This window comes from Equus quagga, chromosome 5 (genome assembly GCF_021613505.1).
Source record: "Equus quagga isolate Etosha38 chromosome 5, UCLA_HA_Equagga_1.0, whole genome shotgun sequence".
NCBI classification, from domain to species: Eukaryota; Metazoa; Chordata; class Mammalia; order Perissodactyla; family Equidae; genus Equus; species Equus quagga.
In genome coordinates, this window is record NC_060271.1 from 63330918 (window position 1) to 63346031 (window position 15114).

At 36.8% G+C, this 15114-nt stretch overlaps 1 protein-coding gene across 4 annotated transcripts in view; it reads right to left on the reverse strand.

The window, feature by feature from the left end:
- ANAPC1 (anaphase promoting complex subunit 1) overlaps positions 1–15114 on the reverse strand; it is a 109399-nt gene that overhangs the window by 52975 nt on the left and 41310 nt on the right. For all 4 annotated transcript variants that reach the window (XM_046661405.1, XM_046661403.1, XM_046661404.1 and 1 more), the window contains 6 exons: positions 14779–14815; positions 14616–14686; positions 9819–9997; positions 7290–7504; positions 4994–5112; positions 136–407 (listed from right to left, as the gene is read on the reverse strand). In XM_046661405.1, coding sequence (XP_046517361.1) covers positions 136–407; positions 4994–5112; positions 7290–7504; positions 9819–9997; positions 14616–14686; positions 14779–14815 — 893 coding nt within the window. The remainder of the gene's footprint in view (positions 1–135; positions 408–4993; positions 5113–7289; positions 7505–9818; positions 9998–14615; positions 14687–14778; positions 14816–15114) is intronic.

A 15114-nucleotide genomic window follows, 5' to 3' on the forward strand; every position in this document is an offset into this window, starting at 1 on the left:
TACATTCCAATTTACGCTTCAGAAAGATTACTCTGCCAGCTATGAGAAGAATGGAAGGGCACACAGAACTATCAGGAGTTACGGTAGCAGCCGAGGTGAGGTACAATGCCAGGAGCTAGGAGCGCAAGTTCTCACCTTGGTCAAGTAGTCATGGATATTGAGAGTAGCCAGCTTGGTAAGGTGCCCATTCAGACCCAGGGCCATGAGAAAGCCAGCATATTCGTTGGCTAACTCGGCATGCTTGGGCTTATTATAAACAATCCAAGCTGAGTCGATCTGGGAGGCGGGAGCTATCTTCAGGCCGGCAGCCACGCCATTGTGGAAGCTGGCCCAGCTTGTCATGTTGGGAGGCACATCAATGTTTCCACTGTTAAGGTCTACTGTTGTGTTCCGAGGAGGGGCCCGCCCTATTCAGGCAAATGAGATTTAAAATTGACAGAATAAAATTTCACAAAGCCAAAGTTGTTAAATTGACATTTTTGAGAAGAGATTATTTTTTCTACATTTGAAACCCTTAACCCCCTTGTACCTGGGATGATACCTATGTTACAATGAGTACTTAAATTTGTATACATGTGAATCAAACTTGATGCAAGGTAGAAAACTTCAATTGTTTAAAATAATTCATTGTGCTTTTTGTTAAAATACATGGAGCTACAAGATAACTAATACCAACTTAACTTTATACAGATCTGATTAGGATACCCACTGCTTTGAAATATTTCTTTCAAACAACAGGAAGCTTATTAAAAAGTAAACTGAGGGGCCAGCCCTGTGGCCTAATTTAACCATGGGTGTACTCCACTTCGGTGGCGCAGGTTCAGACCCTGAGCAGGGACCTACACCACTCATTGGCGGCCATGCTGTGGTGGCCACCCATACACAAAGTAGAGGAAAACCAGCACAGATATTAGGTCAGGGTGAATCTTCCTCAAGTAAAAAGAGGAAGACTGGGATCAGATGTTAGCTCAGGGCAAATCTTCCTCAGCAAAACTTTAAAAAAGTAATAAAATAAAATGAAAACTATATCACAGTTAAATTATATGAATAATAAATCCCGACATGATTGATAACACTGAGGTTAGTTTCAAATATGCCATCCCATATTTTCCTCTAGACGTTAAGGAAAATTGACATTTTAAAAAAGAGACAAGGCCAGGGCCAGCCCAGTGGCACAGCGGTTAAGTTCACACGCTCCGCTTTGGTGGCCTGGGGTTCACCAGTTCAGATCCCAGATGTGCACACGGCACTGCATGGCAAGCCAAGCTGTAGCAGGCGTCCCACATATAAAGTAGAGGAAGATAGGCACGAATGTTAGCTCAGGGCCAGTATTCCTCAGCAAAAAGAGGAGGACTGACAGCAGATGTTAGCTCAAGGCTAATCTTCCTTAAAAAAAAAAAAAGAGAGAGAGAGAAAAGACCCTTCACAATTTGCTCTATCTTTATCTCTTATCTATATATGCTCATCTCTCTCTATATATATATTTTTGTTGTTGTTAGTGCCGTCGAGTCCATTCTGACTCCAAGCAATCCTATGTACAGCAAAGTCACACCCTGCCTGGTCTTTTTTGTGCCATCCACCCATCTTCTGGCACTATATCAGACAATGCTCTGCTGCTATTCATAGGGTTTTCATGGCCAATTTTTTTTGGAAGTGGGTGGCCAGGTCCTTCTTCCTCATCCATCTTAGTCTGGAAGCTCTAGTGAAACCTGCCCACCATGGGTGACCCTGCTGGTATTTCAAATACCAGTGGCCTAAGTTTCAGCATCACAGCAACAGGCAGCCACCACAGTATGACAACCGACAGACAGGTGGTGTGTTTCCTGACTGGGAAACAAACCCAGGCCACTGCAGTGAGAACACCGACTTAACCACAGGACCACCAGGGCTGGCTGTAGACACCTAATACCATGCTACTGTTAAAAACGTCAAACTGCCTTCAGAGATAGCTATATAAAAAGCATCACTTTACAGACTTGTGTTACTTAGTGAACCATAAAAGAGTATTTACTAAATTTAATTTTATGGTCAATTTATTTAAGAGCAACGTAAAGTAAATGTTCATGATGCTACACTCGCTTTGAATTCCTTTTCTTGAGTCTTTTGGTTTGATCTACACTGTGTACAGGCAAATACTGAATTCTTTTTTTTGAATTCTTTTTATACTTTTAATATTCTGTATTAACTCAAGTCATAGATGAACATTTAAAGTAAACATTCTAAATACCAAATAAAATTATACACTTCACTGTAAGGTTTGAAAATATGGTTTCAGAGAGTTCTGAAAGTCACGTATAATAAATTTTACATAGATACAGAGTATCTTATTTGTGGTGTGTACACACATATACACAAACACAAGCACAAAGTAAAATATGTTTGTTTTTACCACTTGCTTTTTGTACCTAAGAGCTAACTCAAATGCTGGTGCATGACAGTACCATACTGAGTGAGAAGTTCATGTGTTATATGTTTACTTTCTCAAAAAAGGCAGAGATTAGGGGCTGGCCACGTGGCCGAGTGGTTAAGTTCGTGCGCTTTGCTGAGGTGGCCCAAGATTTCACCAATTCAAATCACAGGTGCAGACATGGCACCATTCATCAGGCCATGCTGAGGTGGCGTCCCACGTACCACAACTAGAAGGACCCACAGCTAAAATATATACAACTATGTACTGGGGAGCTTTGGGGAGAAAAAAGAAAAATAAAACCTTTAAAAAGACAAAAAAAAGGCAAAGATTAATAATGAAAAAACAAGTGTACTTTCTAAAACAACTCATCATATGTAGATGAAATAATATTTACACACAAGAGAAAGTGAAAGCAAAAGCTAAAGCAACTTTTCTTCAATAAGAATAACAACATACAGAAGTACAGTAGGCCAGGGGCCGGCCCGGTGGTGTAGTGGTTAAATTCACATGCTCCACTTCGGTTGCCCAGGGTTCACAGGTTCGGATCCCAAGAGCAGCCCCATGTACCACTCATCAAGCCAAGCTGTGACGGCATCCCGTAAACAAAAGAGAGGAAGATGGACATTGACGTTAGCTCAGGGCTAATCTTTTCTTTTTTTTTTTTTTTTTAAAGATTTTATTTTTCCTTTTTCTCCAAAGCCCCTCGGCACATAGTTGTGTATTTTTAGTTGTGGGTCCTTCTAGTTGTGGCATGTGGGATGCTGCCTCAGCGTGGCCTGATGAGCAGTGCCATGTCCGCACCCAGGATTCGAACCAGTGAAACCCTGGGCTGACGAAGCGGAGCGAGTGAACTTAACCACTCGCCAGGGCCAGCCCCAGGGCTAATCTTCCTCAGCAAAGAGAAAGATTAGCAATGGATGTTAGCTCAGGGCCAATATCCTCACCAAAAAAAAAAGTACCACAGGCCATATCAGTGCAAGTTAAGGAAATATTTTAAGAAAATATTTTTTCCTAAATTAGTTTATTATTAAACAAGATAATCTTTTTGGGGGAGGGAGTCTACCAGAATGTCTAAAAGAATAAAACTTTGGATTAACATCATACCATTTTTTAATACCCACCCAAGCATCACTGCCCAGATTTAAGAGATTTTAACATTTGTCAGTTTTGCATAAGATTGTTCTCTTTTTAACCCAAACTTTTTATATGAAAACATTCAAATAGTTGAAAGCCTAATAAAATGAACACCTGTATACCATGATCTCCATCAAGATTCAATCTTGCTATAGTTGCTTTATCTCTAAGAGAGAGAACAATTAAAATGTTGAAGGTAACTCTGCTTGCGGTGCCTCTTCACTCAGCTGATCTCATTTTCCACATGATGCAAAAAGCACCAGCTCTTTACAAATCTGAGCAGGACCCTGGATTTTTAATTTACATAACTTAAAATATTGTGGAATTATATTTGCATATATTACATACTATACATTACTGCATGCGTCATATACACACTGTGCACAAGTCTCACAAAATCACATATACTTTAAAGGATTTTCAATGATAATTTCAACTGTACACATCTGTCACCTTTAGAACACACTCAAATCAGCATCAGGTGGGACAGGCACTGCAAAATCCATGGTAATCAATAATACTGGGAAATGAGCACACTTCTATCTGGCAGAAGTAAAAACTTATGCAGCCAACCAGAAAGGCATTTGACAGTATGTTACATCAAAGCTTTTAAATATTGCTATCCTAAGAACTCTACTTCTAAGCAATTATCCTAAATAAAATGAATATATCTCAACATTTTGTTATGTTTATAATAGCAAAAAACGGTAATTTCCAACAATATCAGGTTGTTTATATAAACTGTATTCCATTAAATGAAATACTCTGGAGCAAATAAAAACAAAGCTGTTGATTAAAAATATGTGTACATAATACATACATACACATACATAATTGTATACATACATATGCTAGATATGGAAGGATGCTCACTATATGGTAAATTTTAAAAACAATTTCTAAAACAGATTTTTCTGATAATCAAATATAAAATTCTAAAATGGAGAAACAAAACTGGGAAATATATAAATCAAAATGTTAACACTGGTGAACTCTGACAAGTAGGACTTGCTATAAGTGACTGTTTTTTTCTCCTTTTGCTTAGTATATTTTCTAGTTTTTGTACAAAATCATATATTCATAATAAGACATAACAAGACATTTTAAGACTAAATATTTTTACATATTACACTTTAAGATTATTTAAAAGTTCAATAATCTCACTATTATCAATATCTTTCTAAACTTTCCTAAGTTGCTTTTTATATCTTGAAAAGGTCTCATTAAAAGCAAAAACCGGTAATTGGGTACATTCTATTTCCCTCAATGTTTAGTTTGATTTGGCTATTTGGGCTTTGATAACTGCTACAGTAGCTATTAACAATATTTAAAATCACTGGGGATAGAAAGAACATCTATTTGGTTTTAACTAAAATATTTCAAAAGAACTCCACTAAATATACACACAATCATTTTCCTTTCTCTTTGAGCCCAGAATTTTTAACATACCAGTCAGATTCAATTTAGGAATAGGCAACGGTTCCGTTGGAACAGGATGGTATGAAAACAAGGTAAACATTCCTCGTCCTACGGGAAGGGCCATAGTTCGCTGACACAACTGGAGCAATCTATAATTACAATTAAAACGTGAAAAAATTTTAAGCAAAACATAAATGGAATGGAATCGGTAGGCAAGTATTTCAAAAGAAGGGATGGTTCTAAGAAGTCACATCAAAGCAAACCCATAGAAAGATGTGGATGAATCATCTAAACACAGTTATGCTCATTTTAATACTCTTGTTCCAATTAGAAACTCTAAGAGGGAGACACATTTCCTTTCTTCTGTCTCATGTTTGCTTTGATGAAAACCAGCTGGTCTATAAACCAAGCCTACTCTCCCTAGGTATCCAAAAAGAGAAACCAAAAATTCCACTCTAACTGATGCTAACCCTCCCAAAGGAAATTTCTACTTTTTGGGTTTCCTCATCGTGTTACTTTCAGCCTAGCTGCCCTCAGTACGCTGGGATGCTTCTCCTATGCTTTTTGGCAATACAGCCTCAGGAGAGGCAGCTCTGTGGCCTGTACACAAGGAAGGAAAGGGAGTCCCTAAACTGAAGGTCAGTGGACTTTAGTGTCTCCAGGGAAATACAGACTTAGTTTCACTTACATGAAGGCTAGGATTTATAGAACTAATAGCACTACATATCAGTTATGTTCAAAGTTAAAATGCTTCTACAGGCTATACTTTGAAACTGACACATTACTCTTTCACTTGTTTCTATGTTAAAATAAATCACACTCCACACAGCTGCTTAAAACAAAATCAAACAAATTGTTGAAGTAGGAGCACTTATAACCAGGAAACTCTTAACACAAGTTATATTTAAAGACACAGAAATATCCCTTCAGAGGCTAACATTTTCTCTGCAGACAATGCTATTGACAAACATGCTCTCTCCCTAAATATACATACATATAGCTGCTTTTCTAGTTCTTTAGGGAGGAAAATTCTGCTGTCCTAAGATTCTTTGGGAACACTCACTCATGCTAATCTAGAATTAGGCAAATTCAAGGCCGGGAAGCTATATCCCATAGAATTTTTTAGCAGAAACCTTACACATAATCCATAAAATTATAATAGTAAAAACAGTAATAGTGTATCTCTTCCATTTAAGATGCCACTAAGTATAAGATGCATTATTTCATGAGGTACAAAGAAAGAAAAAAAATTGCCAATTAAACTCTAACACCTACTAACTGAAAAACATATTCTGATTTCAGAGATATTAAAAGGTAAAAAAAAAAAATAGCATCACAGTCAATGAACTCTGTTAATAATGGTTGACTGCACTGAGCTTTACTATGTACTGGCTAGGGTTCTAAGTACTACATAGAAATAACTCAGCGATAAACAGAGCAACTCTATGTCATATGAATACAACACTCCTGCCTATTCTTACAGTTGAGGCAACTGAGACAGGAAGAGGGTAAGTAACTCATCCAAAGTCAGCCAGCAGACAGTGGCCAAGCTTGGCTCCAGAGCCCATGTCATAACTACTATGCTCTCATCCGAATTCCCCATCACTCCATCTCCTCATTTACAGGTGACTAATACCTGGGTACATATGGAGAGGAACAGTGATGGGGAGACTAGGACTAACTCAGTTCTTCATCAGGCTGGGGCTAAGTGTGGCCAGTCCTTCCCCTTGAAGCAGTACCACTGTAAGTAAAGTACGGAGAACCAGAGAATAGTGGCAGAAAAATGACAGGTGAGAGAGACAAGGCAAAATACAAAGACAGGAGAGAACTTTAAAACATAAGTTGAACTGTCCCAAAGCAACAGTTCTGGAATGTCCCAGGCACATGACTTTGGTTACTACTGAGTCTTAGAATTCATCAAGGGATATACTATGTTAGAGGACGGCAGGAAAGAAGGCTTATACAGTATTACCTATCACATCCAAAAAAGAAAAAATACTGGTATAAGTTTAAACTACACTTAAAAAAAAAAAACAACAAAACACCTCAAAATATTTTCCTGATCGAGATAGAGAAGAATGAGTTCACTGTTTTGCTTTATTTGTAAATTCTTAACTACAAGCACAATGGTTTCAGTTTCACCTTTTCTAAACAGCATACAGCTGAAACACAACACTTACGTCACCAAATACCAAAATGTGTTGAAACATGTATGGTTTACCGAGGTTGGATAAAAACTTAAAATACAAAGTACTTTAAGGTATCTTTTTAGGGTGTTTTGCATTTAAAAAACTCTGCCAAGAGATAACGACGTGTTCTCCTTTACCTGTTTTCTTTCTCCTCAATGAACTCGTGGTCACTGAGTTCTGGGTACTGCACTACATTGACACGGACAGGATGCGCACTTTGAAGAAGCCTTCGCACGTCCTGCACCCTTAGATCTTCACTCCATATTAACGACATAACCTCCTGATTCATGTCATTCATGCCATCATCTTCCTCCTCAGTTTCTGTTCCTGAAGGAACATCTGATGAGAGCACCTGAGTAACAGACTTGGCTGTAATAATAATTTAAAAACCAGTCCACACGCACTTATTGAACATGAGGATATATAGGATGATGTACCGAGACTATATCAGTACAGAGAAAATACGTATTCCAAACCAGGGCTGACTGGGTTCCCAACGTATACTGGGACTGTAACCTAGAAATCTTTTTTAAAAGTACAATTATATTGCCCACTTGGGAAAATTCTTTATTGAGTCAAGGGAAAAGGTTTAAATTTAGGACAATAGTCAGGAGGCTGATTACATTGGAGAAACATTCTAAAGAAACCATAAAAATCTAACTGTATCTTAAACATCTCGAAAAGGAAATGACTTCATGCAATATGAATTCTAGTTCCTATTGCAAGTAGAATATGAACCCCCCCTTCCTATTACTGAAGAACCCACACTAATTTAAATATTATCTCTGATTAATATAAGCAGAAGAAAACAACCTGAAAGGATATACAACAAGGGCTGGAGGAAGGTGGACAATACTTCCTTACTCTAGTACTTTAAATAGAATGGCTAATGGTTGGTTTTCACTTTTTTTTAATAAGTATGTTCCAAATACAAATCCTTGAAAGAGATTTGAGTACAGCAAAACAAGTGGGGAAGATTAATTCCTTGATTATCATTCGGTCCTCAGACGCTCAGCATGTGTTTTAATATAAGCCTTCCCAGTCCAAGTAATTCAATCAGACTCAAACACACGAGAATAGCATGAAATCTTCTCACTTTCTCCCAAAAAGAGTTTTATACTCCTTTAAGAAAAGATTAAGCACTCCTAGTTAGAACACTAAAGTTCTGCAACATTTAATGTGGAAGTAACATTAGCCTGAAAATAATAATGGCAAATAGAACTAAGATAATCGCTTAGTTCATAAAAAGAATGATTCCTATGGAATATCTAATTTTAAAGGACACTATATTCTAATGGGTGAGTTAGCTATAAAATACAGACTCAAAGAGCTGAAAAATTGAATTTACATGAGATTAGCCATAAAATATAGCCTCAAATAACTGAATAAATTGAATTCAGACAGAATTACTTAAAATGACATTTAAATACAGATGAATGATTATTAATACCAGTTGGTTTTAGTGCTAATGATGTTAAATTGCTCCCACTTATAGTAACAAAAGAGGTCTAAATGCTAAAACCTTATCTTGGTCAAGGAAAGGATAACCACATTATTAGCAAAAAAAACTTGGTTTTCTGTTTAAAACAGGACAAACACTAATTCAACTAAGAGTTGTCATTTAAGTGCAGATTAAAAGAGAGATGAGCTGAGACAACCCTGCTGGAGATCAGATCCCCATGGAAACTGCTTCTGTCGTGGATCCTTTAGGCAACTCTGATCTTAGGAAAAAATTTTGACAGAGGCTCTGAAGAACCATTAAATAGCCTAAGACCTAAACATTAGAAACAGTTACAATGCACAAATTACTATGTGTTGGTTCAAAAGCTAATAAAAAAATAGCTAAATTTGCAGTTTTCTCAGAGACATAAACAAAGTAGGAGAGACACCAGGAGTGGAACAACCATCCCTGAATCCTCCCTGATCCTCAGGGCAATGCAATGCTACCGTTCATTTTTTTTTTAAGTTAATTGGAATTCTAGAATAAGATTTAAAAGTTCCATTTTTAAGTAAGTTTTAAAAGAGGCTAATTTTAAAAGGAGAGAGAATTGTAGAGTAATGACGTATTTCACTTTCTATTTGTAGGCTTCTTAGAACCCAGTCTTAAAAAAAAAAACAGATCTGAAGACTGACGAAGGACAGTATTTCAGGTGGGACAACTTGAGTGCCTGCCCTTACCAAAAAATCCTTTTCCTGGGGCTTCAGTTTTATGTAATTAAATAAATATATTTACACCTATGTAAAGGTTAAATTCAAAAAATTCAACACATCACAAAAGTATGAAAGAGAAAATGGTTATATATTAACTATTCAGATTCAGGATATATGTGCTCTCCCTTGTTCTAGATGATAATTACAAAATAGTTAATCACCAATACGATACAAGCAGGGAATCAATCACGGCAGATGCTCTACTGGCTCAGCACTTGTCCTGACTCAAGGCAAAGAAAGATCTGGCAAGACAGAGCATTCACAAAGTCTCCTGTTCCCACGTTCAATTTACAATTGAAAAGATCTGTCCAATTATAAACCCCATCTTGCATATAATATAAAAGACAATCAGATATACACACTTGCAAAAAGATTCAAAGGAAAATGAAAAACATTTCTACTTGGATTTTATTGAAGCTAAAACTGAACTTTGAACTTTCTACGTTGAAACTCACAGATTTCCCTTTAGGTAAGTTTCCTTCGCAGGCCTGCTTGGAAAGATCTTGACGTCCAATCAAGAGACAGACAGCTTCTGGCCAGTCTGAAGCAGGCTGCTCACGACAGTGATAAATTGCATCTCTGATGGGAAGAGCAATTCCAAAGGGAAGAGTTTCCAAGTCTCTTAAAGTGAAACCTTATGGCGAAATGAAGGGAGAAAATTTTTCATTTAGACTCACCACTGTCCTAATTATTCTTCCACTGAAATTAGTAAAATCTATCCTGACAAGTAAGAAAGAACTTTGTTTCATTCATCTTACTACTAGACTAGCATGTTGACATCAGGGATTGGTATAAAAGGTCTCTTTAAAGAACTCCTAAAAACCTTAAGAAAAAGACAATCAAATTGGAAAAACACAAAGGACAGACAGATATTTTCCAAAGAGGAAACACAAATGGTCAACAAGGATATAAAAATATGCACTATACAATGAGTGATCAGGGAAATGCAAGTTAAAAGCACTTAGAAATATAATTTCACACTCACTTGACAGACAAATATTGGGGTCAATCAACACCAACTGTTAGCAACTCTGCAGGGCAAGATTAATTCTCAGCCACAGTTAGTGGTGGCACAAACTGGTCAACTATTTTGGGAAACATCTGGCATGTACAGACAGATCCACCCCTATGGTCCATCAACAGCCATACAGAAGAATCTTGTGCACATGTGCACCAGGACACAAGCATTAAAATATTCATCAGCAATGTTGTTTCATTACGGCAAAAAAAGGGAAGGGAGGAAACAGAATAACTGTAATCATCAATAGAATGGATATATAAGTTGTGATATAGTCAAACAATGGGTTTTATAGCAGAGAAAATGAATGACCTACTGCTACATAAGTCAGTATGGAAGAATCTTTAAAAAGTAACATTGAGTGAAGAAAATAAAACATATTTACATCTACGTCCATTTACATACAAGTTCAAAAACAGACAATACTAAGCAAAATATAAAGATGATAAAACTACAAAAAAAAACAACAGAAAGTAATACAAAATTTAGGTAGGGGTGTGTGGGAAGAGGATACCATGCAGGAGTAGATACACAATCGCCCTCTACTACACTATTAATGTTCTCAAGAAATACAACAGATGCTAGTGCAGGGCCAATCTTCCACAGAAACAAAACAAAACAAAAAATTTGAACACATATATTTGGGGTCGGTCCCATGGCCAAGTGGTTAAGTTCACGTGCTCCACTTTAGCGGCACAGGGTTTCACCAGTTCAGATCCTGGGCATGGACCTAGCATCACTCATCCAGCCATGCTGAGGCAGCATCCCACATAGCAGAGCTAGAAGGACCTATAACTAGAATATACAACTACATACTGAGGGCCCTTGGGGAGAAGAAGAAGATATTGGCAACAGATGTTGGCTCAGGGCCAATCTTAAAAAAAAGAAATGAAAGAAGAGAAATTACAATGGATACCACAGAAATACAAAATAGTATAAGAGAATACCATAAAAAGCTATATGCCAAAAAATTGGACAATCTAGAAGAAATAGATAAATTTACTTAGATTCTTACAACCTCCCAAAGCTGATCTAAGAAGAAACAGATAATTTGAAAAGACCAATCACAAGTAAAGAGATTGAAACAATAATTAAAAACCTCCCAAAAAATAAAAGTCCAGGACCAGATGGCTTTCCTGGAGAATTCTATCAAACATTCAAAGAAGATTTAATACCTATCCTTCTCAAACTATTCCAAAAAACTGAGGAAGATGGAGCACTTCTTAACATATTCTATGAGGTCAACATCACCCTGATACCAAAGCCTGACAAGGACAACACAAAAAAACAAAACTACAGCCCAATATCGCTGATGAACATAGATGCAAAAATCTTAAAGAAAATATTGGCAACCTGAATACAGCAATACATTAAAAAGATAATACAACATGATAAAGTGGGATTTATACAAGGGACACAGGGATGGTTCAACATCCACAAGTCAATCAATGTGATACATCACATTAACCAAATAAGGAATAAAAACCACATGATCATCTCAATAGATGCAAAGAAAGCATTTGACAAGATCCAACATCCATCTATGATAAAATCTCCTAACAAAATGGCAATAGAAGGAAAGCACCTCAACATAATAAAGGCCATATATGACAAACCCACAGCCAACATGATGCTCAATGGGGAAAAACTGAAAGCCATCCCTCTGAGAACAGGAACAAGACAACAGTGCCCACTCTCATCACTCTTATTCAACATAGTACTACAGATTTTGGCTAGAGCAATTAGGCAAGAAAAATAAAAGGAATTCAAACAGGAAATGAAGAAGTGAAACTCTGCAGACAACATGATTTTATATATAGAAAACCCGAAAGAATCCATCAGGAAACTATTAGAAGTAAGCAAGTACAGTAAAATTGAAGGGTACAAAATCAACATGCAAAAATCAGTTGCATTTCTATACTCTAATAATGAACTAACAGAAAGAGAACTCAAGAATACAATCCCATTTACCATCGCAACAAAAAGAATAAAATATCTAGGAATAAATTTAAACAAAGAGATGAAAGACTATACACTGACAACTATAAGACATTACTGAAAGAAATCGATAACATAAAGAAATAGAAAGATATTCCATGCATATTGATCAGAATAAACATAGTTAAAATGTCCATACTACCCAAAGCAATCTACAGATTCAATGCAATCCCAATCATAACTCCAATGACATTCTTCACAGAAATAGAACAAAGAATCCTAAAATTCATATGGGGCAACAAAAGACCCCGAATAACTAAAGCAATCCTGAGAAAAAAGAACAAAGCCGGAAGCATCACAATCTCTAACTTCAAAATGTACTACAAAGCTATAGTCATCAAAACAGCATGGCACTGGTACAAAAACAGGCACACAGATCAATGGAACAGAATTGAAAGCCAGAAATAAATCCACACATCTACAGACAAGTAATCTTCAACAAAGATGCTAAGAATATACAATGGAGAAAAGAAAGTCTCTTCAATAAATGGTGTTGGGAAAACTGGACACCCACATGCAAAAGAATGAAAGTAGACCATTATCTTATGCTGTACACAAAAATAAACTCAAAATGGATCAAAGACTTGAAGGTAAGACCCGAAACCAGAGAACTTCTGCAAGAAAATACAGGTAGTACACTCTTTGACATCAGTCTTAAAATGGATCTTTTCAAATACCATGTCTTCTTGGACAAGGGAAACAAAAGAAACAATAAACAAGTGGGACTTCATCAGACTAAGGAGCTTTTGCAAGGCAAAGGAAACCAAGATCAAAACAAAAAGACAACCCATCAATTAGGAGAAAATATTTGCAAATCATATATCCAACAAGGAGTTAATCTCCATAATATATAAAGAACTCACACAACTGAACAACAAAAAAACAAAAACCTGATCAAAAAATAGGCAGAGGAGATGAACAGACATTTTTCCAAAGAAGATATACAGATGGCCATTAGGCACATGAAAAGATGTTCAACATCGCTAATCATCAGGGAAATGTAAATCAAAACTACAATGAGCTATCACTTCATACCTGTTAAAAGGGCTATAATCACCAAGACAAAAAATAACAAATGTTGGAGAGGTTGTGGAGAAAAGGGAACCCTCATACACTGCTGGTGGGAAAGCAAAGTGGTGCAGCCACTATGGAAAACAGTATGGAGAGCTCTCAAAAAACTAAAAATAGAAGTACTATACGACCCAGCTATCCCACTACTGGGTATCTATCCAAAGAACATGAAATCAACAATTCAAAGAGACTTACATACCCTATGTTCACTTCAGCATTATTCACAATAACCAAGACATGGAAGCAAGCCAACTGCCCATCGACTGATGATTGGATAAAGAAGATGTGATATATATATCCAATGCAAAACTATTCAGCCTTAAAAAAAGACAAAATCGTCCCATTCACAACAATATGGATGGACCTTGAGGGTACTATGTTAAGTGAAATAAGTCAGACAGAGAAAGACAAATTCTATATGATTTCACTTATATGTGGAAGATAAACAAACATACGAAGAGAACACTTCAGTGGTTACTAGGCGGACGGGGCCTGAGGGATGGGCACAAAAGATGGAGGAGAATACTTATATTGTGACAGATAAATAATGTACAACTGAAATTTCACAACGTTGTAAACTATTATGACCTCAATAAAAAATTAAATAAAAATAAAAATAAATAAACCTAGGAGCACGGGCTTTGGGAACAGAGAACTCTTTTCCTTCTCTTTTCCTCTTCCTGGCTGAATCTTCATCTTGGTGCCTAAGATCCCTGGCCTATATCCTTCAAAAGCATACCCTGAAATGTTTATACAATTTCTTTTAGATCTTGCCAGAAATACTCACTTCTGATATCTGAGTATTACAACGGCTTCAAGTTTGAATGAGTAGTGATCAAAGTACTCTATTCTGAGGCTAGTCCACATAGCCACAGCCTTGTCTGGTCTAAGATAAATGGCAAATAAAGATTTCTTACCCACTGAGAGATAAAAAACTGGTACCCCACATATTATTACATGGAGGCTGTGCGATTGTCAAGTAAAGGAAGTGTGGCTTGATGGGCCATAATCTACCCTTTCATAGTGCAAGACCCCCTTTTCAGGCCTCCCAGTTCTAGTTAGCATTGAGGAAGCAGGGCCTAGTCAGGAAAGAGGTGTCCAGGGAAAGCAGGGGTTTCTCAAGGGCATTTCAAAAGCATATAAAAAGTAACAAAGACTACCTTACCAACATTAGTCATCCAGACAACTAATCTTTCAGCTAGACTAGAAACTGATGTAGCATGTCTGAAACTAAACCTGTAAGAGAATAAGAAGATATTAAACAGAACAGTAAAACACACTAGTGTTTTATATTCCTAATATAAAAGCACAATCTGAATAAAAGTTACCTGTTTTCCTCTTGTTCTGTTTGAGACTGTTGGGGGGCTAAAAGACAATAAAATGAAACTTTATTTTGATGCTTATCCTAGTAAAGAAAACACATCACACACAGGAGACATTTGGAAATAAAAATTCATTGACAAACAACTCCTAAAAAATAATAAAATAAGCAGTACTCAGGCAGACAGGAAAGTCTAACTTTCCTGAGGCTAAAATAGTCTTTTTAGGCATACCGAAAATACAAACTTAAGATTTTTAAGTAATCCTGGTCTGATAATCAGTTGTGCAAAACTGCAACAGTGCAAGATGCTGCCTCTAAAATGGGGCAACACACGGCCCCTAAA